Source organism: Haemaphysalis longicornis, unplaced genomic scaffold (genome assembly GCF_048455015.1).
Source record: "Haemaphysalis longicornis isolate Haplotype H1 unplaced genomic scaffold, Haemaphysalis longicornis Haplotype H1 scaffold_1, whole genome shotgun sequence".
Lineage (NCBI taxonomy): Eukaryota > Metazoa > Arthropoda > Arachnida > Ixodida > Ixodidae > Haemaphysalis > Haemaphysalis longicornis.
Genome location: NW_027526203.1, coordinates 469,415,713 through 469,436,132, shown reverse-complemented (window position 1 = coordinate 469,436,132; position 20,420 = coordinate 469,415,713). Strand labels below are relative to the sequence as shown.

At 49.6% G+C, this 20,420-nt stretch overlaps 2 protein-coding genes across 3 annotated transcripts in view; both read left to right on the top strand.

Moving 5' to 3' along the window:
* Positions 1-20,420, top strand: part of LOC144156241 (myosin light chain kinase family member 4-like) — a 241,332-nt gene that overhangs the window by 153,785 nt on the left and 67,127 nt on the right. The gene's annotated exons all lie outside the window — the stretch shown is intronic.
* On the top strand, positions 2,402-4,986 carry LOC144173630 (kelch-like protein 10). Its single transcript, XM_077701974.1, has one exon. It carries the CDS (start codon positions 2,899-2,901, stop codon positions 4,639-4,641), a length of 1,743 nt encoding a protein of 580 aa, XP_077558100.1. The 5' UTR covers positions 2,402-2,898; the 3' UTR covers positions 4,642-4,986.

Below are 20,420 nucleotides of genomic sequence, written 5' to 3'. Positions count from 1 at the left end.
GCAAATTTTTTCGACTTTGGATTTACGTCGAGAAGCTGTCCTTTTACGTGAAGCTCCTCAATGCACGTGCAAAACTTCATATCTTGGGAATACTTGCATTTCTGTAAAGCAGCTCCGACAGGGCGATTCTGTGCGTGGAGGCGCCGTCATTCTTGCGAGGAAACAATACATTCTTTTTTTTTTCAGGGATGTGAACACTAATTGACCGCAACCTCTGCAAAGGCTGCGGTGTTTTCACCATAGCTGGAACTAGTATCACCAGATGAGGTTTCAGAGTATTGGCACTCTTTTCTCCTTTTGTTCCGTTCCGCCGCCATGATCATTGGTCAGTTCGCATGACGTGACATTTGTTTGCACTGCAATGGTGCATGGACGCCGCCATTTTGTGGTTTATGCGTTTTAGTCGATCAGCTGTTGTCATCTTAGCTTGCCCTCCCTGCTCTGCGGCTGCGCGCGACTGCGTTGTTCCGAACGCGAATCAAAGATACATACCGTGCTTCGCAGCATTTCAGTTGCAAAATAGTGTCCAGAGATGCCGTTTTGCCGCGTCTTCGGTAGTGTTGTTTAAAAATTACCTGGTTTAGTGTGCCTCGATAGCGGAAACGGCCCACGTTAAAGACCCCCTCAGGTAGTCAAAATTTATCTGGGGCCTTCGACTATAATGCCTTTATATTGCCATCCACAATGATGTAGGATGAGAGGGAAAAAAAAGCTAATCTGGTTAGCTTGACGGCGCTCCCTCCTCCTCGAATAATACATAGATAATTCAAGAGGCACGCAGCACAGCACAAAGCGCTAAAAAAGGAAGTAACAAAAAAAAAAAGCAATGGCGCTGTATTTACAGGTGTTCCGAAAAAAAAAAGAAACAGAAAAGAAAAGGAAAATGGAAATTGGCCGCAAAATTCACAAACGCTTTCTTTAACGCTGGAAGAACTAGCAGGCTAGTAAAACAGCAAAGCAAAATATTAAAAGAAACAAACAACAGAAAACACCTCCAGAAAAAAACTTCTCCATTTTACACCGCAACGTAGGGCTGACACGAACAGTTCAAAACTAGAACTAAACATAAACAAGGAAACACTTTTTGCTTGGCAACGCAGCGTTGATAGTAGACCAGCGCACGGTTCAGAAATATACAAACAACATTTGTAACATTAAAAACGCTTTTTACGCAGAAAACCACTTTTGACAGTGAGATAGCGAAAAGGAACAAACCATCGATTGCACTCAATACAACAAAAACAGAAATAGAGAACAGCCACGATTAGCTTTCGTTACGGCTGCAAATAAACACTCGTAAATCCCTTTTCTTCACAGTAATCAAATTTATATTTGAATTTATGCAAAAGTTGAACATCTCCGGAATTTTATGTCTCAACATTTCTTGTCCGTAGTTTGTTCTAAACGAGGGAATGTTCCAAACACCACGGCTGCGTGTTGCGTGTATCACGGGTCGTTTCTGTAAAGCGGCTAAACTGTGAAAGAAATTACTTGGGCTTTTTATTGCCATTTTATAGCTCATGCACATATTATAGATAGTCATTATTTCGTATTTTCGAAATAACAAATGCGAAGGATAATCATACGAGACGTTTGCTACGTTTCTTGGCATTTTTTTCTGTAAGACATGTAATTTTTGTAGATTGACAGCCCCCGTATGTCCCCAAATTAAGCAGCTGTAATTTAGGTGCGAAGCAAACAGGGAGTTATAAATAAGAAGCTTCACCCGAGTAGGGAGGATCTGTTTGTTAACGAAAGTAAGGCCAGTAGTGCGAGATAACTTCGATGAGACATACTGTACGTGCTCGTTCCATTTCATGCTCTCTGAGAAAATTACACCCAGTGTTTTAAATGATCTGACTATTTCTATGTTCGCGCCACATAGCTCAAAATTCATAACGCGGTCAAGTTGCGTATTCTTAGTGCGAAACAAAATAGCTTTAGTTTTATTAGTATTTATTTTCAGTCCATTGAAATCTGCCCATTTTCCTAGTTCTACAAGACTTTTATTTGCTTTCAATTCTAGTTCATTTGCCGATGGCGCGCCTCGTGAACTTCGAAGCGTTAAACCCTGAAAATTTGAATTTTTAAATCTTTAGGTCTTCTGCCCCCGATCGATACCGGTATATAAATACATAACACATGCGTATGTTCGGGATTTTTTTTTTCAGTTTTAAGCTATAACTTTAAGAAGTATTGTATAAAATATCGGCCTTGGATAATCATCCTAATCACATAGCCTTACTTTAACACCGCTGCTGTATGTCGTGTATCTTAGGCAGATTGCCAGGTATTTTTTTTTTGCTAATTGCGGACCTGATACCAAGGTAATTTTTTGTATCCATGTAATGAGGGGTGCTGCACCCTCCCAACAATCGGAGAGAGAATGATGATGATGATACCCCTTGCTGAATGACACATACCCAAACAGAGGATAGGCCAATCTTCAGTGCTTGAATAAAATGGTCTTTTCTTACTTCAGGGCTCCGCATAAAATTAATTTAATGCCGGTGGTAGCATTTCAGGCGAAGTAAAACGTAGAAGGGAAAAATTGGAAGAAATGGATAAATAATGAGAAATTTTATAAGGTTTGCGAGTAAACAAAACCATCCTCGGAGAGAAATCGCTGAGTCCTTATTCTCTTCTTTTACATTCTCGCGCTGTTTGCCACGAGCCCGTGCAGGCGCTTCTCGACCTCGTCGAGGCATCGAAGCTGACTGCTGTTCCCGCAGCGCTAGAAACCTTAAAGCTTGTCGCTGGATCACCCGGACGTCACCGAAGGCAAGAGCCTTGCTGGGCTTGTCGAGATGCTGTCGTCCTAGGAGCCGTGGTCAGTTCTGACCATCACTACCGGAGAACTGTGAGCAGAAATTGAAATTCGGCGTCAGGGTTAGAGCGATGGATGAAGACTCCCCAACTACTCTGGCCACGCTACGAACAATCGACGGCGGAGCCGTTACGGTCCCCAAAGAGAGGCTCAGCGCCTGCAGCAGATATTTCCAAGCGCTCTTCTTCGGACCCCTATCAAAGCCGTGCCAAGGCGACTACGAGATCCCCGGAGTGAGCATGGCGAGCTTGCAGGCCATCGTCACCTTTTGCACTACGGGGCTTGTGGAGATAACTGTGGCCAATGTTCAAGACCTCACGGTCGCAGCGGACCAGCTACTCGTGAACGGCCTCCGGGAACAGTGCTGCGCGTTCGTCTCGAGCAACATGGACGTCGACAACGCCGTCATGGTCCTCGAATTCGCGAAGTTCTACCACTTGACGGGCCTTTTCGAAAGCGCCTTCCGCTTCCTGCTCGACAACATCGAGTTCGCCTACTCGGCCGACCCCGACTTCCGTAAGCTCAGCCTGGCGCACCTTGAGGACCTGCTCGGCTCGGATGAGCTGAAGGTGTGCCGGGAAGAGGTCGTGTGGAAGGTCGCCATGCTCTGGGTCCGGGCCAATTACAAGGAGCGAAGGCGGTGCCTGGCCACGTTGCTACCTCTTGTACGATTCGGCCTCATGAGCAGCAGGTACCTGAGGAAGGTTGTCATGCGGAAAGCATTCATCGACGGGGACTTGTCCTTCAAGGTCAAACGCTGCTACGACCTCAAAACAGCCGGCCACAACGCGTCCCCAGCAGACTCAGTTCGACACTTGTTCGTCCACAGGGCACCCGCCGAAATCTTGTTCCTCTACGGAGGCGTGTGCGGAGGCCCCAGGAGCGACACCTGGGAGTTGTATAACCACAAAACCAACGAGTGGAGCATGCTGCGCACCGAGTTCACAGCGCAGACCGTGTTCGGTCCCCAGGCCGCATCCATTGGACACAAGATATACGTCTTGGGGACTGACCTGAATAAGCAATCCGCTTTCAACTACTGCTTCGATGCGGTCAGCATGAAGTGGTCGCCCATAAAGCCCATGAGCCAGCGCAGGGCGTTATTTCATGCCGCCGTAATAGGGGCCTCTATTTATTGCATCGGCGGCACGACGGACGGCAGTGATATATTAGACACCGTAGAAGCGTATGACACCGACACGGACACGTGGCGAGCAGTAGGCCGAATGAACCAGCCACGGCTTGGAGCTGCCGCCACGTCCTGCTCAGGTCGCATCTACGTAGTAGGCGGCATTTCCCCGACGGAGCCGCTCCGGTCGGCTGTGGCCTACGACCCTGCCACAACGAGCGAGCCACTCCGGTCGGCGGAAGCTTACGACCCCGATACCGACCAGTGGACCCTCGTCGAGCCTATGAAAACGGGCAGGATCTTGCCTGGTCTGGTGACGTACCGAAAAAAGATTTACGCCATCGGGGGCCTTTCAGAGCCATCCGACGTCTTGGAGGTCTATGACCCCATGACTGGCAAGTGGTCAACAAAGTCAAAGCAAAAGGCCATGAGGGGCAAGGTAGCGGCTGCGGTACTTAACGACAAGATCTACGCCATCGCCGAGACGAACTACAAGGACTGCAAGCGCTGCCTGGAGTACTACTCGGTGGAGGAGGGCCAGTGGCACGCCATGCCTGGCTCATTTCCCATGCGCTGGTTCTACAGCGCCTGTGTGCTGAGGAACCTGCCCAACACCCTTGACCTCATGCGTAGGCCCATTGAGGAGAACCCGAATATCGCTGGCGACAGTCAGCGGGTAATTTAGCTGGCTTGAAAACAGACTGCAGCGTGATACCCTCGGACATTTAGACGCTGTCAGCTCTCTCCGACGCTTTCTCGCTCTCCGTGCAGGCCGGGTCAAAAAGATGTAAACGAAGCCACAAACACGGATTGAAGGTTGCGTATCTCACGTGCTTCATCTGCATCGTCTGTAGTGAGGAAACGTGTCCGGCAACGTGGACAAATTCGCGTGACTAGCGTCCTTTGCCTAATCTTGCAGTAAACGGTCATTGCAGCCACGCCGCGAGGCACATGCGGTGTCCCTTTTATTATTCAATATGCGATACACTTTCGCAAAACTAAACGAACTTCTCCCTTCATAACAAATTTAATATATTTGCGAAGACTTTGTATTGAAGCAGACTTAGCAGTGGGAAGACGTCACTGGCGTTGCGCAGCCTCGTACAGGGGTGGCTGGACTGGCTAAGGCGTCAAGCTCCCTTGTAAGCACCCACAGTTCAATAGCTATTTATTTATTTATTTATTTATTTATTTATTTATTTATTTATTTATTTATTTATTTATTTATTTATTTATTTATTTATTTATTTATTTATTTATTTATTTATTTATTTATTTATTTATTTATATGGGGGGCGACTCGGCCCCCACATAGGCCGAGTCGCCATCCTTGTGCCAATAAAGTTTCATTCATTCATTCATTTATTTTGTAGCAAGTATGTTCGTAGCACACATGGTAGTAATTGGGACGAGCATCAGCCACAACGGGCAAACCCCCATATGTGGGTATGCGCCGGATGCCGACGAGGCAGAGGACACTCTCGTTTTCTGTATGCCTAGCCCTTTCTTCCCCTAAAGACACTCCCCTTCTGCGGACGTTTCGGTCACTCCTGCCACCTCACTTCACTGAAATTCATCTTCTTTGGGTTCCTGGTCATGCAGGGATCACATTCAACGAGACTGCCGACTCTCTAGCAAGGGTAGCACTTTCTGGGCCTGTAGTAGACGTCGTAGAGCCGACACCTTTAATAACAGCAGCTAGGTACCGTAGGATGCTGAAACTCGAAGTACAGCAAGAATCGGTTTTATTATCATTAAGGGATTTTAATCATGTTAAATTCTCATGGAAACCTGAATGGTACCCTTCACGCAACTTAGAGGTGGTTATTACAGCCTTGCGTTGTCAAGTACCCAAGTTAAATAGGTATTTGCACAGGTCTCGTCTGGCGCCAACAGCTCTGTGCAGTTATTGCAACGAAGACGAGTCTGTCGATCACTACCTTTTGACATGCCGACGTTTTTCCCGACTGAGACGTCAGTCCCTGGAGGTGCCGCTTTACAGTTTGGGGATATCCCTAACAGTGCCGGCTATTCTATCGTTCGGGGCATCCGAAGCGGGGTTCTGCCGCCGGGATGTATGCTCTGCCCTCCTGCGCTACATTGAAAATTCAAAACGATTCTCTTTATGATTGCGATTGCATGGTCACCCTCGCTTTGATTTTTCAGGATTTTTTTTTCCTTTTTCCTGAAAAATTTTTTCCACCGGTCTAAATTATCTTTCCTAAACGTCTCGTGATTAGATAAGAATTCCATTCATTTTAACCATCCTGTTGATTGGCCGATCTCCTGATTGGGTATGTTCCATACCTAAAGGCGCAACAATAACAACAACAACAATCAAGGTCAGCCTCGCGTAAAGCTGGTCGTTTCGGCTCGCCCCTCCTGCGTTGACGCCTCGTTCGCGAATAAACGAGTCCAGACTGCTACCGGAACGTCGACTATCTCCTTTACAATTTATTTATTTATTTATTTAGTGGGACGGTGAAAGGTATTTGTTTGCAGTGCACGGAGCTGCCGTTCCTCCTCTTTCGTTAGGTATTTATGCGGTGCTGGATAGATGACGCGTTCTACCTTATAGTGTTGAGTTATTTCGTGATACGTGATCAACGGAGTTGGCCTATCCTGCTCGCTTCCAGGGGCCCGGAACTGACGTAGCGCCATTGGCGCCACTCTATGATCTCGCCGCCTTTCGCCCTCACCCGCGCTCCTTCCCGCCTCCGTGTTTTGCCATTTACTTTTTCTCCGGCGAGCACCGCCTGCCATTGGCCAACAGAAAAGTCACGTGGTAGCTCTGCCGTCCTTTTTTTTTTTTTTTTCTGCCTCCGCGGGCGGGTCGACTCGCCGGTTGGGGCACTTAACAGCGGCGCCGGTGCGGCGCCATTTTTGGCCGTGCAGCCTCGTCATTGCCGGCCTTATCGTAGGCTCTAGCGAGTAGCAAAGTAAGAATTAGTTGCTCGTTCCCAACAAATGTCGCATCGGTGTCGCTTTATGTCGCTTCGCGGTGCCGACGTGTTGTGCCTTCGACTGCGCGAATAGCGTCAGGGATGGCAAAAGACCATTATTCCGTTCGGGAAACGCGACGCAGAAAGGAGAAAGGTTTGGTTGCATATATTTAGATGGGCATACTTCAAGCGGACGCTGCCATCACTCTTGCTAGGTAAGTTTTGGAATGCTTATCCTCGCTTTCTTAAATTCTGCTCACGCTTCAGCGCTCACTTACCAAGAATTGCGTATTCGCTCCGCAACCGTATATCCACCCTTTCCTCTGAGTAGGCATTCCGCGCAGCGGCGAGTTCGTCACGTCGTAAGCTTTGCTTTGGATAAGAGGCCGCGTATTTGTTATGTGCGCGCTTACCTCCCAGCATAATTATCAGCGGCGTGGCATGTCCAGCCGCTTGTAGTAAGGTTTTCGTGACGCAAGGATTGTTTACCTGAATTAGCGCTTGTTTTGGTCGACGGCAGCTTGAGTCTGCACCGTGTAGCGTGTGCGTTCCGAGTGCGTGTAAGCTCTTTGTGGCTTGATGTCATGTTTTGTGTGCAAGCTACCCGGGTAGTATTATAAGCCCGTTGTTATTACGTATTATAAGCCCGTTGTTTTTATCTCTATAGCCGCAATTTGCGCCGCACTGAAGAAGCCCATATTACGCAACAAATCGCTCATTGGAGCGATTTGCTGCGTAATATGGGTTTCGCCAGTTCGGCGCAAATTGCGGCTGTAGAGAGAAAAAAAATGCGGCCAGAAGCATTGAATAACTCTGGTAAAACAATTGTAGCCAGCTGAAATAAAGCCAGCTAATCTAGTGGCCGCGCCGTTGACGTACGTTTGACTCGAAATTTCTGTTATCGCTTTGTTAAATTCTCGCACGTTTGAGTGGGCACTTGAAATGCATATTCGCACCGCAACGGCTGCACGCCCTTTCTTCCGTGTATGCACAGTGCAATAAGGACCGTTAATTACGTCTTAACGAACGCTTTACACATGAGGCCGTACATTTGCAGTGTGCGCGCTTACTTCAGCTTAATAGTCAACGGCGCAGCGTACCCGGTCAAAGCGATGCGAACCAAAACACACTGGGCAACTATATTCTCAGCAGACTTATTTTTGTCCAGCAAAGCGCTTTTTAAACGCATTTAGTGTAAGCGATTTAAGCGTGGACGCGGAACTGAATAGATGCGCGAACACGTATTTGACCAAGCTATGGTAGAACGGTCTCTTCCGCAACTCTCTTCCGCAATGCATTATTGCCTATACTTATGGAGTGTTTGTGGCGCATCTCAGACTCGGTGGTGACATTTTTTTTAGGTACGATGCATCTCATTCACTCGCCTTGGCCCTGCATCCATCCGGCGTTGTTGTCGGCGTTGTCGGCGTCCACCCTTTCCCCATTCTCCTCGCCGCGCCAGCTGCGCTCTCCGCCGCTTCTCCTCTCCGATAGCGAACACTCTCTCGCGAGGGGCATTGGATTGTATTCGATTGGATTGGCTTTGCTTGGCTTGGTTTGGATTTGATTGGATTGGATTGGGACTCTGCGATGCTTCGCATCACCTCAGGGTTCCCCTCGGGAAGATGGTGTAATTTTTTCTTCACAATCGGATTATTTCACGGATCAATTTGAGCAACGATATTGGAGAAGCTTGGCGTTTAAAACCTGAACCCAAGTGCCACTCCCAGCATTTTTTCTGACAGGAGGCCACCTCAGCAGCGCAAGCAGCCTGCACGACGTCATTACGGGTGTTCGTTCCAATAAAGTTTCAATTTGGTGGCACCTTTGTGATATGCCTTATTGTTTTCTCTTGATAATCATCGTTATATCGGTTCTCTTTTTAATTTGTTTTCGGTGCGTTCCTGTGTTAGTGTAATGTAATTGTGTCCCTGCCTCCAATATTAACGGGTGTGCACGACCGCGCCCGGTAAAAAGGTATGCATGATTAATTAACTGTCGTAATCAGTTACATAATCATTATATATATATATATATATATATATATTGAGAGGGCCTTGAGGGACAGGTGCAGGAGGGTGTTTATTAGAAAGCGTTGCAACCGTCGCGGACCCGGAGCCAGCCTCCTTTGTTGACGATGATCTTTCCAAGAGGGGGATTGGTAGATTGGTGATGAGCATGAATATGAGGAAAAGAAGATGAAGCACAGTTGTCCGCAGGAGCACTGCACGGAGCGACGCGGTAGTTCACGGGCGAAGTTTCTTCTAAGATGGTGTACGGGCCTGTGAAGCGATGAAGAAATTTTTCGCAGAGCAAAGATTTGCGTGTGGGCGTCCTCTGTAGAAACTCGTCACCAGGACGGAAGCGGACGGTGCGGTGACTGGCGTCGTAACGGTCCTTACAATCCCGTTGGCTGGCTTCCGTGTTGAGACTAGCAAGCCGACGGCAGTAGTTGAGGCGGGAGATGAACTCCTCGTGTAACGGGCTGGAGCTATGCACAGGAGCACTTAAGACACTGGCGTCCAGCATGAATGAGGGATCGCGGCCGTAGACGAGCAAAAAGGGAGAGTTACCGGTAGTCTTTTGTGCTGCAGTGTTGTATGCAAAAGTAACGAATGGTAGAATTGCGTCCCAGTTGGTGCGATCAGGCCGAATCTACATAGAAATCATTTCAGAAAGAGTCTGGTGGAAACGTTCAGTCAGACCGTTCGTCTGCGGATGGTAAGCGGAAGTGGTCTTATGAACTGTGTTTGCAGCACGGAGAACTTCTTGAACAGTGCTGGAGAGAAACGTCTTGCCGCGATCGCTCAAAAGAACACGGGGCGCGCCATGGTGCAACACTATTGCACGCAAGACGAAGTCTGCTACCTCGGCTGCACAACCAGAGCGAATGGGCGCTGTTTCTGCGTAACGGGTTAAATGTTCTACGGCTGTTATAATCCACCGAAAGGCGGCAGCCGTGCAAGGAAAAGGTCCGTATATGGAAGGGCTCCGAAGGGCAAGGAAGTGGCTGTAAAAGTCCGGCAGGCGGAGATGTGGGCTTTTTCCGCTGCTAGCAAGATGGGCATGAAGCGGTGTAGCGGGCAACGTAGGTGGAGATACCAGACCAGAAGAAACAAGAGCGGACACAGTCGTAAATTTTGTGGAAGCCTAGGTGACCCGCTGAAGCATTGTCGTGAAGGGCTTCTAATATCTACTGTCGAATAGCGCGCGGTACAGCGGGGACCCATATGTTGCCCGAAGAGTGGTGATTTGAATTGCACAAAATACCATTCGAAAACTGAAGGTGCTGAAGCTGCCGACGCGCCCGACGGTTCGGTGGTTGTATTGTGCCGGTAAGCCGGTCGATTATCGTGCGGCAGTATGTGTCTGCTCGTTGAAGAGTAGGCAAATGAGACAGGCCGTCATTAAATGCTGTGTGGTTGACGGGTGCGATAGGGAGGGCGGTATCGGGTGACGATGATGCGGAAGTCGCAGACGACTCAAGAGGGCACCGAGAAAGTGCGTCCGCGTCGAGGTGCTTTTTCCCGGACTTGTAAGTGACGGTGAAATCATACTCCTGAAGTCGGAGAACCCAGCGTCCGAGGCGCCCCGATAAATTTTTGAGTGTCTGCAAGCAGCGTAACGCGTGGTGGTCAGTCACTACTAGAGAGTTTTAGTATAGCGTTTGTTGCCTTTGCGTACGGTAAAAGCTAAATTTTTGCGTCACGCTACGTGAACACCGCGAGAGGAGTTTTAGTAGAGCGTCTCATCAGTTTTGCTTAGCGACACGCTATAAGGTAATTGCAGGGACCTTAACACGCTAATGCTTACGGCGCCATCTGTCGAATGTTTTGCAAAATGAATCACCGGCTGATCTGCTAGCGGAGTGCCAGAGTGCTTGGACATTTTACGGCTATCCAAACAAGTGTAAACAAACGCTTTCCCGTTAGTATTGAATGCAACACGGCCATAACACGCCATTATTATTCTCTTACATGAGTACGTTAAATAAAGAAAGCGTTTAAGCCCCGTGGCGCTTTCGTGCAATCGCAGAGAACGCCCTGAACCGAATGCCCGGGTTTGATGCGTGCATTTTATTCGACTTCAAAACAATCCAGAGATGCGTTTCGAACGAACACAACGTCACAACATGCGTTGCAAGTCTGAACCGCGATTGACAGGCGATCGGTTGTTTGCCTCCTCCCGCCCGTCGTAAACTAGGCACTCACCTCGCGCGCGGTTTGCGGGGACGAACAGCAAGTCACTTAACTCTGGCGCGCAAGCCGAGAAGGCTTTTAGCCAGCACACTGCACATACCCGATGAGAGGTTGAGTCGTACGTCGCTCGAGAAAGATAATCCAGAGCATGGGAAGCACTATCCACCCGCAGAAGCACAACGTCGCATTACATCGCGAAGCGAACGCGTTTACAACACACACACACACACACACACACACACACACACACACACACACACACACACACACACACACACACACACACACACACACACACACACACACACACACACACACACACACACACACACACGCACACACGCGCACACACGCACACACACGCACACACACGCGCACACACGCGCGCACGCGCACGCGCACGCACGCACGCACGCACACACACACACACACACACACACGCACACACACACACACACGCACACGCGCACGCACGCACGCACGCACGCACACACACACACACACACACACACACGCACACGCACACGCACACGCACACGCGCACGCGCACGCGCACACACGCACACGCGCACACGCACGCACGCACGCACACACACACACACACACACAACACACACGCACACGCACACATGCACGCACACGCACACGCACACACAGCTTTGGTCACTGGCTTGGCTGCAAGCTTCTTTCGGACAGTCAGCGATGTTACGACGATACAGAGCTGCGCGAGGGCGACGTGCTAACCACTCGACGTATTTAAAAACACAGGAGGAAAGAACTAGGTCCATCGGAAGCAGATTACTGTCCACAGAACAGCGGAACCGTGGATGGTTGTCGTGCTACTTGCCGCCATGTTGTAAACCCAAGCGGCTTCACGTACGCACGCTATTTTGCTGAAATAGCGTCCGCTATTCTTCCGTCGGCTAAACGCAGAAGCGGCTTAACGTAAGACGCATGCGCAGTGCGAACTATGCAAAACATAGCGTTCGCCAACTGTTTTCGTACATCTGCGTACGTTATTCTAAAACTCTCTACTGTGAAGTGGCGTCCGTAGAGGTATGGTCGAAATTTCTGGTTGGCCCAAACCACAGCGAGACACTCCTGCTCAGTGATGGTGTAATTTTTCTCAGCAGTACTTAAGGAATGACTGACGTAAGAAATAACGCGCTCTCGATCTTTACCATCCGACTGCAGTAGAAGAGCCCCAAGTCCGTGGCCACTGGCGTCCGCGTGAAGAATTACAGGTCTGGACTCGTCAAAATGGCAGAGGACCGGCCCAGAGGTCAGCGCGGTCTTAAAGAAGCACTGACACCAATTTTCGGCGTTAATATTATTGCACAGTTCGCTTCCTTCACTCAACAGAATACCCTGGGTGAAATATGAGCGGCCTGCGACGCGAAGAACATAGTTTAATTGGATCTCATTTATCGCGCCGACGGAGCAGCGCGCGGAGCGGCACTCAGCAAATGGACATCAGCGTGACATCATCCAGTGAGAGCCAAAAGAAGTGACGCGGCAGCGCTCGTCAAAAGCTCGTAACGTCACTTCATGCGCGCGGCCCCACGAGCGGCGAGCGGGCGCAACACCCTCTCAAGCGGGCGCCGGTGACGTCCGCACAAAGCGGTGAGGTCAGGCAGGGAGTCTGTGATATGTGCCGTTTGGGATGATAGCGCGGGAATTTGAAACAAATGATTTTCAGGCCGTTCAATGTAATTAACTATCGCGCGCTGAAGTATTTGAAGTGTTGTTTCAGGTTCGCCAGGCATCGATAAAAGCAATAAAAGTGTAACATAAAATTTCCGTGTCAGTGCTCCTTTAAGCTGTTGGAAGGCTGTTTCACAATCATCTGTCCAGACGAAGGGAGTTCCAGAGTTAATGAGCGTGTTGAGGGGTGAAGCTATGGAAGCGAAATTCTGGACAAAGCGTCCAAAGTAAGACGCCAGACCAAGAAAGCTACGCAGAGAATTTTGCTGCTGGGGCCGTGGGTAGTTAACCACAGCAGCAATCTTGTCTGGGTCGGGCCGAATCCCGTCGTGGCTGACGACGTGTCCGAGAACTTTTACGCTTCGGGAGGCAAAACGGCACTTTCTGGTGCTGAGCTGAAGGCCAGCACTGGCAAGGCATGTTAGTACCTCATCTAGCCGTTGTAAGTGCTCAGACCCACCGCGGTGGCTCAGTGGCTAAGGCGTTGCGCTGCTGAGCACGAGGTCGCGGGTTCGATTCCCGGCCGCGGCGGCCGCTTTTCTGATGGAGGCGAAAAGCAAAAACGCCCGTGTGTACGAGATTTCGGCGCACGTTAAAGATCCCCAGGTGGTCAAAATTAATCCGGAGCCCTCCACTACGGCGCGCCTCATCGCCTGCGTTGCGTCGGCGCGTTAAACCCCACAATCAATCAATCAAATCGTTGTAAGCGCTCAAAAAAGGTTGAAGAAAAAATAACGATATTATCGAGATAACATAGGCACGTTTTCCATTTAAGACCCCGGAGAACAGTGTCGATCATTCGCTCGAAAGTTGCAGGAGCGTTACATAGCCCGAAGGACATCACATTAAACTCATATAGTCCATCAGGGGTGGCAAACGCTGTCTTTTCTTTATCCGCCTCGTGCATTGGAATTTGCCAATAACCAGATCGAAGGTCGTTACTTAAAAAAATATTCCGCTCCTTGTAAACAGTCCAAGACATCATCGATGCAAGGCATCGGATAAACATCTTTTCGTGTGATTCGATTCAGTGGGCGGTAATCAATGCACAACCGAACGGATCCGTCTTTTTTCTGCACTAAGACAACAGGAGATGACCAAGGGCTGTTTGATGGACGAATAATTCTGCGCTGGAGCATGTCGGCGACGTTTTCGTTAATGACTTTTCGTTAAGAAGAGACGCGGTATTGTCGGCGGTGAATGATCTGTGAACCGTCTGTTTCAATTAGGATTAGGATTAGGAAAAACTTTATTTGTGCCTGCGAAACGACTGAGCGCCGCGACGCGGGCCTGGCGTCGTCCTAGGGATTGCGTTTACTAGGCGCAGCGCCAACGCTTCCCCTCACCGGGTCGCCTGGTCTGTGCTTTTTGAGCGCACCCCGGACTTGCTGGACAGCCCAGAGTTGAGTGTCCCTGTCGCTACTGCGTGCAGCGTCCTGGAGCTGCGGCGGATAAGTTCTTGATTGAGCTTCGTTTGGAAACCGGGCACAGTCCCAGAAAATGTGCCACTGGTCTGCCAGACCCACACCACACACTTTACACACGCCCATCGAATAAAGTTCTGGATGAAACCTGTGCAGCGTTGCCGGAGCGAGGATGGACCCGGTCTGGAGCTGTCGTAGTAGAACTGCCTCCTCCCGGCTCAGGCCCTAGTGAGGGGGGGGGGGGGGGTGGCCTGACCCGTCAAGCCAGGCGGTAAGCCTTGGTGATCTCGTTGTAGCTCACGAGGCGATCTTTGTTCGCGAACCACCACGGACGGTCGGTCTCGGAGGAGCGGAGGGTAAGTGCTCGCGCCTCCGAGTGTGCCGTCTCGTTGTGGTTGGGTGCAGTTGCGCATTCGCCCATGTGCGCCGGAAACCACTTGACACGAACTCCTCTGCCCTGGAGCCTTGCCTTGCCGATGATGGCGGCCGCCTTGTGGCAAACGCGACCTTTCGCGTAGTTGCGTACGGCTATTCTCGAGTCACAGAGCACTGTGCGGCACTCAACCTCAGAGATGGCCAGGGCGATGGCGACCTCCTCGGCGTCCGTGGCTTAGGTGCACCGTACACTCGCAGTCGTGGTCTTAGTGCCCGTGGAGGCCTTAACGGCGACCGCGACGTAGCTTTCGTGCTGGTACTCTGCTGCGTCGACGTAACGCGCGTGCTCGTCTTGGGCATGCATCTTGATGAGGGCTTTGGCCCGCGCTGCACTTCTCTCCTGCCCAGCCAGCTCAGTAGCTGTCGTCGAGGACTTGTGGCTCAATAGGGCCAGATGGTAGTGAGCGACGAAGGCATCGAGATCCCTATCGCCGACGATGTAGCCGTCACTGTGCCGGAAGAGGAGACGAGGTTGGCAACAGACTGGTCATGGATGCCAACTCCTCCTTGACAAGGTCGCGCAGCTGAGGTCCATCCTTCCGAAAGGGATCACGTGGAAGGGTAGGCTGGTCATGTAGCTGCAGCTCTTCGCGGATGATTTCGCGGATTAGAGCCCGTAATTCTAAGTCCCCATGCGGCTGAGTAGCCCGAGCATCCTGTGGCAAGCGAATTGTCTGCAGTTCATCTAGGCGTTGACACGTTTCGCGCACATCGCTGACGCTTTTAGGATGCTGAACCGCCAATGCATTGAATGCAAATGCAGAGATGCCTTTGAGAAGATGGCGTACCTTGTCGGCCTGTTTCCTGATATTAATCGACCAGATTTAGGGGAAATCCCCAAGGTGGAGTAAGTGTCTGCGAAGGAAAGTTTGACATCCACCTAAATGCAGCCATACGGCTGCAAAGGAAAGCTATACAGCTGTTGTTGATCAATTCGCTCTCGCGCTACAAACGACTAGCCTCCTGGTTAGCTCAGTTGGTAGAACGACTGCTCTGGTAAAGCGGTGGTCCCGGGTTCGAATACTGGACCAGGACGAATTTTCCTTCAACTGCGAAGGTTATGAGAAAGCTGTATAGCTTTCCTTTGCAGCCGTATGGCATTGGCTGCATCTAGGTGGATGTAAAACTTTCCTTCGCAGAAACGTACTCCACCTTGGGGATTTTCCCTAAATCTGGTCGATTAATACCTGTCCTTCACTTCGAGTTGTTGATCAATTCGCTCTCGCGCTACGAACGACTAGTCTCCTGGTTATCTCAGTTGGTAGAGCGACTGCTCCGGTTAAGCGGTGGTCCCGGGTTCGAATCCTGGACTAGAACGAATTTTTCTTCAACTGCGAATTTCTGAGAAAGCTGGATAACTGCGAAGTTTCTGAGAAAGCTGGATAGCTTTCCTTTGCAGCCGTATGGCTGCATTTAGGTGGATCTCAAACTTTCCTTCGCTGTTTCCTGATATTGTGGTCGTGATTTCTCATTTGAGATGTCTGACACTGCAGAGGGGATGTGAGCCCCAGACTAGAGGGAAGAATCCTCCCTGTGCTCGTGACTCCCAGTCTCAATCTTTGGCTCGAAAGATGGGCTTCTATTAGTACATCGGCCGTATTGTGAAGGCGCTGCTTTAATAGCTTATCGGTGCCCGTGCTGACGGGAAGTCCGAGAGCCTGTTTGTTGGCCTTCCTAATGATAAGATCTAGCTTTTCAATTTCTGACTTGGTGACAAGAGCATAGTGTATGCCGTATGTAATTCTTGAGATTATGAATACTTAGACGAGGCGAAAGGTGTCGGCCTCGTGCATTCCCCGTGTTTTGGTGGTTACACGTCTGATCATGTGTGACCTGTTCCGAGGTATGTTTCATCCTAATTATTCGGATGGAGTTTGTACGATCGGCTTGAAAGGTCACACCTGTGATGAGTGGCTCGGAGGGGGCACGGTGAAAATAGTGCAAGAAGATTTCACATCGCGCGAGACACCAAGCGGCCGCTGGTAAAAGACACCACCGAGAAGAGGAAGACGAAGGCGTTGTGCGAGCGATTGGTCACCCTCGCTTTGATATTTCAGGATTTTTTTTTTTCCTTTTTTTTCAAAACTTTTTCCAACCGGTCTAAATTACAACAACAACAACAACAGCGAGAGCTGCGAACCCGGGAAGCGCAGGGCGACCGAGACAGGGCACGGTTGGATTGGGCATTCCCACGTCAGACGTCCGGTCGACGTGCCTTCCGTTACGAAACCATTGCCATCGGTCACCAAGACGAGCTGCCGTCTGGGTGTGGCTACCCGCGCGGGCACGAGTGATCACAAGGCACTGCTGCGTCGTCCCGTTCCGGCTCGAGCCAGGATTCCTGCTGCTGTGAGACCAACGTTCGTGGTGCGTCAGCGACATGCTCCTGCTCGGACCGCCGGTTTGCTGAGTCCTGGCCACGACTTCCGGGCCTGGTCTGCTTGGCCTCGGAGGTGTTCCGGAGCGTCTCGCACCAGCTCGCTGGTGACCTGTCCGTGAAGCGTCCGGCCAAGTTCTGCGACCCTCACCCTCGACGACCACTGTGCTCCAGCAAGGCATACCTGTGAGCCGTGCTTAACGCAACTGTTTTGCGGGCGTAGCGCCAGCCAGTGCCGCGGAAAGCTAACTGAACCCGCTTTGTGGACATTTCTTTTTGAGTAACCGTTATTTTCTTTCAGTGGTCGTCCAACGTCTCGAATATATGTTATAAATGCACTTCGTCCTGTGCGTGCGTCCGGCATTCCTCTCACTGAGTTATGCACGATCCTAGCGTAACAATACCAAGGATCTTGATATGCGGGGAAGGAACGTTGGTGTGGCCCTCCATGTGGATGGTGACAGTGGCTTACCTCTGGAGGAATTTCTTTCTTGTAGAAACAAGAGTTTGCAGCCGCTCCTCCATCTCGCCTAGGGATCCTGTATTCGACCAGATGGTAATATCGTCTGCATACAAGCCGTGATGTATGCCCGGAATAGAATGCAATAAGGGAGGGAGACTCATGAGCGCAATGTCAAAGAACAAAGAGGAGAGCACTGCCCCTTGGCCACACTGCACCAAGCCACAGATCCGATCCCAGCAGGATCGGATCTGTGGCTAGGTCTGCTACTTTCAATATTGCCGTGTGACCCATGAGGAAATTCTTAATGTACGGATACACTGTAAGTCCGCAGTCGAGAGTATTTAGTTGCGAGAGGACGGCAGCATGTTTAACGTTATCAAACGCCCGTTGAGGTCGAACGCAAGGATGGCTGTGGGTGAGTTGCGCGTGGTAGGCAGCATTACCTCTTCTTTGAGCTGGAGTAAGATGTTTTGCAGGTTTTTGTAAAGAACAAGCAGGGTTTCGTAAAGGCTATTCAACAATAAACCATATTCACACCATCAATCAGGTGATAGAGAAGTGCGCGGAGTATACTGAACCCCTACATATAGCCTTCAGAGATTCTGAGAAAGCATTTGACTCGGTCCAAACCTCAGCTGTCATTCAGGCATGATGGAACCAGGGTGTAGACGAGCATTATGTAAAAATACTAGAAGATATTTACAATGGGTCCACAGCTACCATCATCCTCCATAAGGAGAGCAGTAAAATATCTCTAAGGAAGGGCGTCAGACAAGGAGATACAATCTCTCCAATGTTATTCACAGCATGTTTACAAGAAGTATTCAGAACATTGGATTGGGAGCAGGTGGGAGTAAGGGTTAACGGAGAATACCGCAGTAACCTCAGATTTGCTGATGACATTGCCTTGCTAAGTAACTCGGGGGACGAATTGAAAAGCATGCTTACTGCATTGGACAAATAGAGTGGAGCCGTGGGCCTGAAAATTAATATGCAGAAAACTAAAGTAATTATCAATAACCTCGGGACAGCACAGCGCTTTGAGATAGCTGGCGAGGCAGTAGAAGTGGTAAGCGAATATATCTACTTAGGCCAAGTTCTGACCCCGGGTCCATGAGGCAGAGATAATTAGAAGGATCAGAATGGGGTGGAGTGCATTCGGCAGGCGTTCTCAGATAATGAATAGTAGCCTACCATTGTCCCTTAAGATGAAAGTGTATGACAGCTGCATCTTACCGGTACTCTCCTACGCGGCAGAAACTTGGAGGCTCACTAAGAAGGTTCAACTTAAATTGAGAACGACTCAGCGGGCAATGGAGCGGAAGATGATAGGTGTAACATTAAGGGACAAGAAAAGAGCGGAGTGGGTCAGGGAGCAAACGCGTGTTAAGGACATATTAGCAGAAATTAAGAAGAAATGGACGTGGGCAGGGCATGTAATGCGAAGGCAAGATAACCGTTGGTCATTAAGGGTAACAGAGTGGATCCCTAGCGAAGGCAAGCGGGGCAGAGGGCGGCAGAAAGTTAGATGGGCAGATGAGATCAAAAAGTTTGCGGGGATAAATCGGTCGCAGTTAGCACAGGAACGGGTAATTGGAGATTAATGGGAGACCTTTATCGTGCAGTGGGCGTAGATAGGCTGTTGTTGTTGTTGTTGTTGTTGATGATGATGATGATGATGGTTTGCGTAGACAGACGAGGTCGAAAGCCAAACATGGTCGTAGGTAGCTTATCGTGATCTTCAAGGTACGTTTGTAGTCTGTTTAAAGCGATGGGTTCTAACAGTGTCCCTACACATGATGTGAGGGAAATAGGTCGAAGGTTATCCGTGCTAGGGGGTTTGCCCGGCTTAGGTATGAGCCTGACTTCCGCTGACTTCCATTCGTCTAGGAGTAAGCCCGTCTGCCAGATGTGATTGAGATAATCTGTTAGATCAAGCAGGGAAGGGGTGTCCAGGTTAGCCAGGGCCTTCGGGAACCCCGGAGGATACAGGTAGTGTATTAGATGTACGTTCTCAAATGAAACAAACTGTGATCTGTTAGTAAGATCATTTTTCATCAATTCCAAAATTTCTCCAATACCAACAGCATTTTCAAGTTTGGCTAATAATTTGCTATGGCATACACGGTCAAATGCTTTCGTTACGTCTAGTGCGATTATGTCAGTTTGGCCACCGTCATTAATGCTCAGGGCAAGGTCATCGACTACTTCGATCAATTGATGGGTGGTGGACAGGCCACTGCAAAATCCGTGTTGGTTGGGAGTAAAGACATTTATTTGCTCGAGAGATAAAAGCAAGTGCCTTATTTTATTTATTTAAGAAATACTGCAGGCCATAAGCCCGAGCAGGAGGGGTACATATATCGCACAAACACAAAAAACATCAAAAGCATCTTGTGTACATACTGGAAAATACACAAGATGTGCCAAGACATCGATAGTATCAGTAACTCAATGACAAAACAAGAGGAACAACAATGGGTCAGAACAGTGAAGAAGTGCAACAAAGCGGTCAGCAAAACAATACGCAGAAAAGTGGCTATGACGATTAAAGCATGACAGGTATCCATTTTAAACATTGGGTTCAAGGCGCTCTACTGATAGCAGGTCCTCTACAGAAGTGTTATTCCAATCGTTGACTGTTCGCGGGAAGAAGGAAAATTTGAACAAATCGGTCCGAGCAAAAAACGGCGTGAGAGATAACGCGTGTGAAATAATATCTTCCAGTAGCTTTCACGACGTGCAGGTAAATTAAATAAGCCTGAAATTGTTAGGCTCAGCTGTGTCTCCTGATTTATGAGTTGGGGCTATTTTTGCGCGAGGACTCGGCCTCGATGCACTCGAAGATGTCGTTCACGAAACTGTTTATGATGGACATGGCCTTGCTGGAGACGCCCGTGTCGGGGTGCACTTGCTTGAA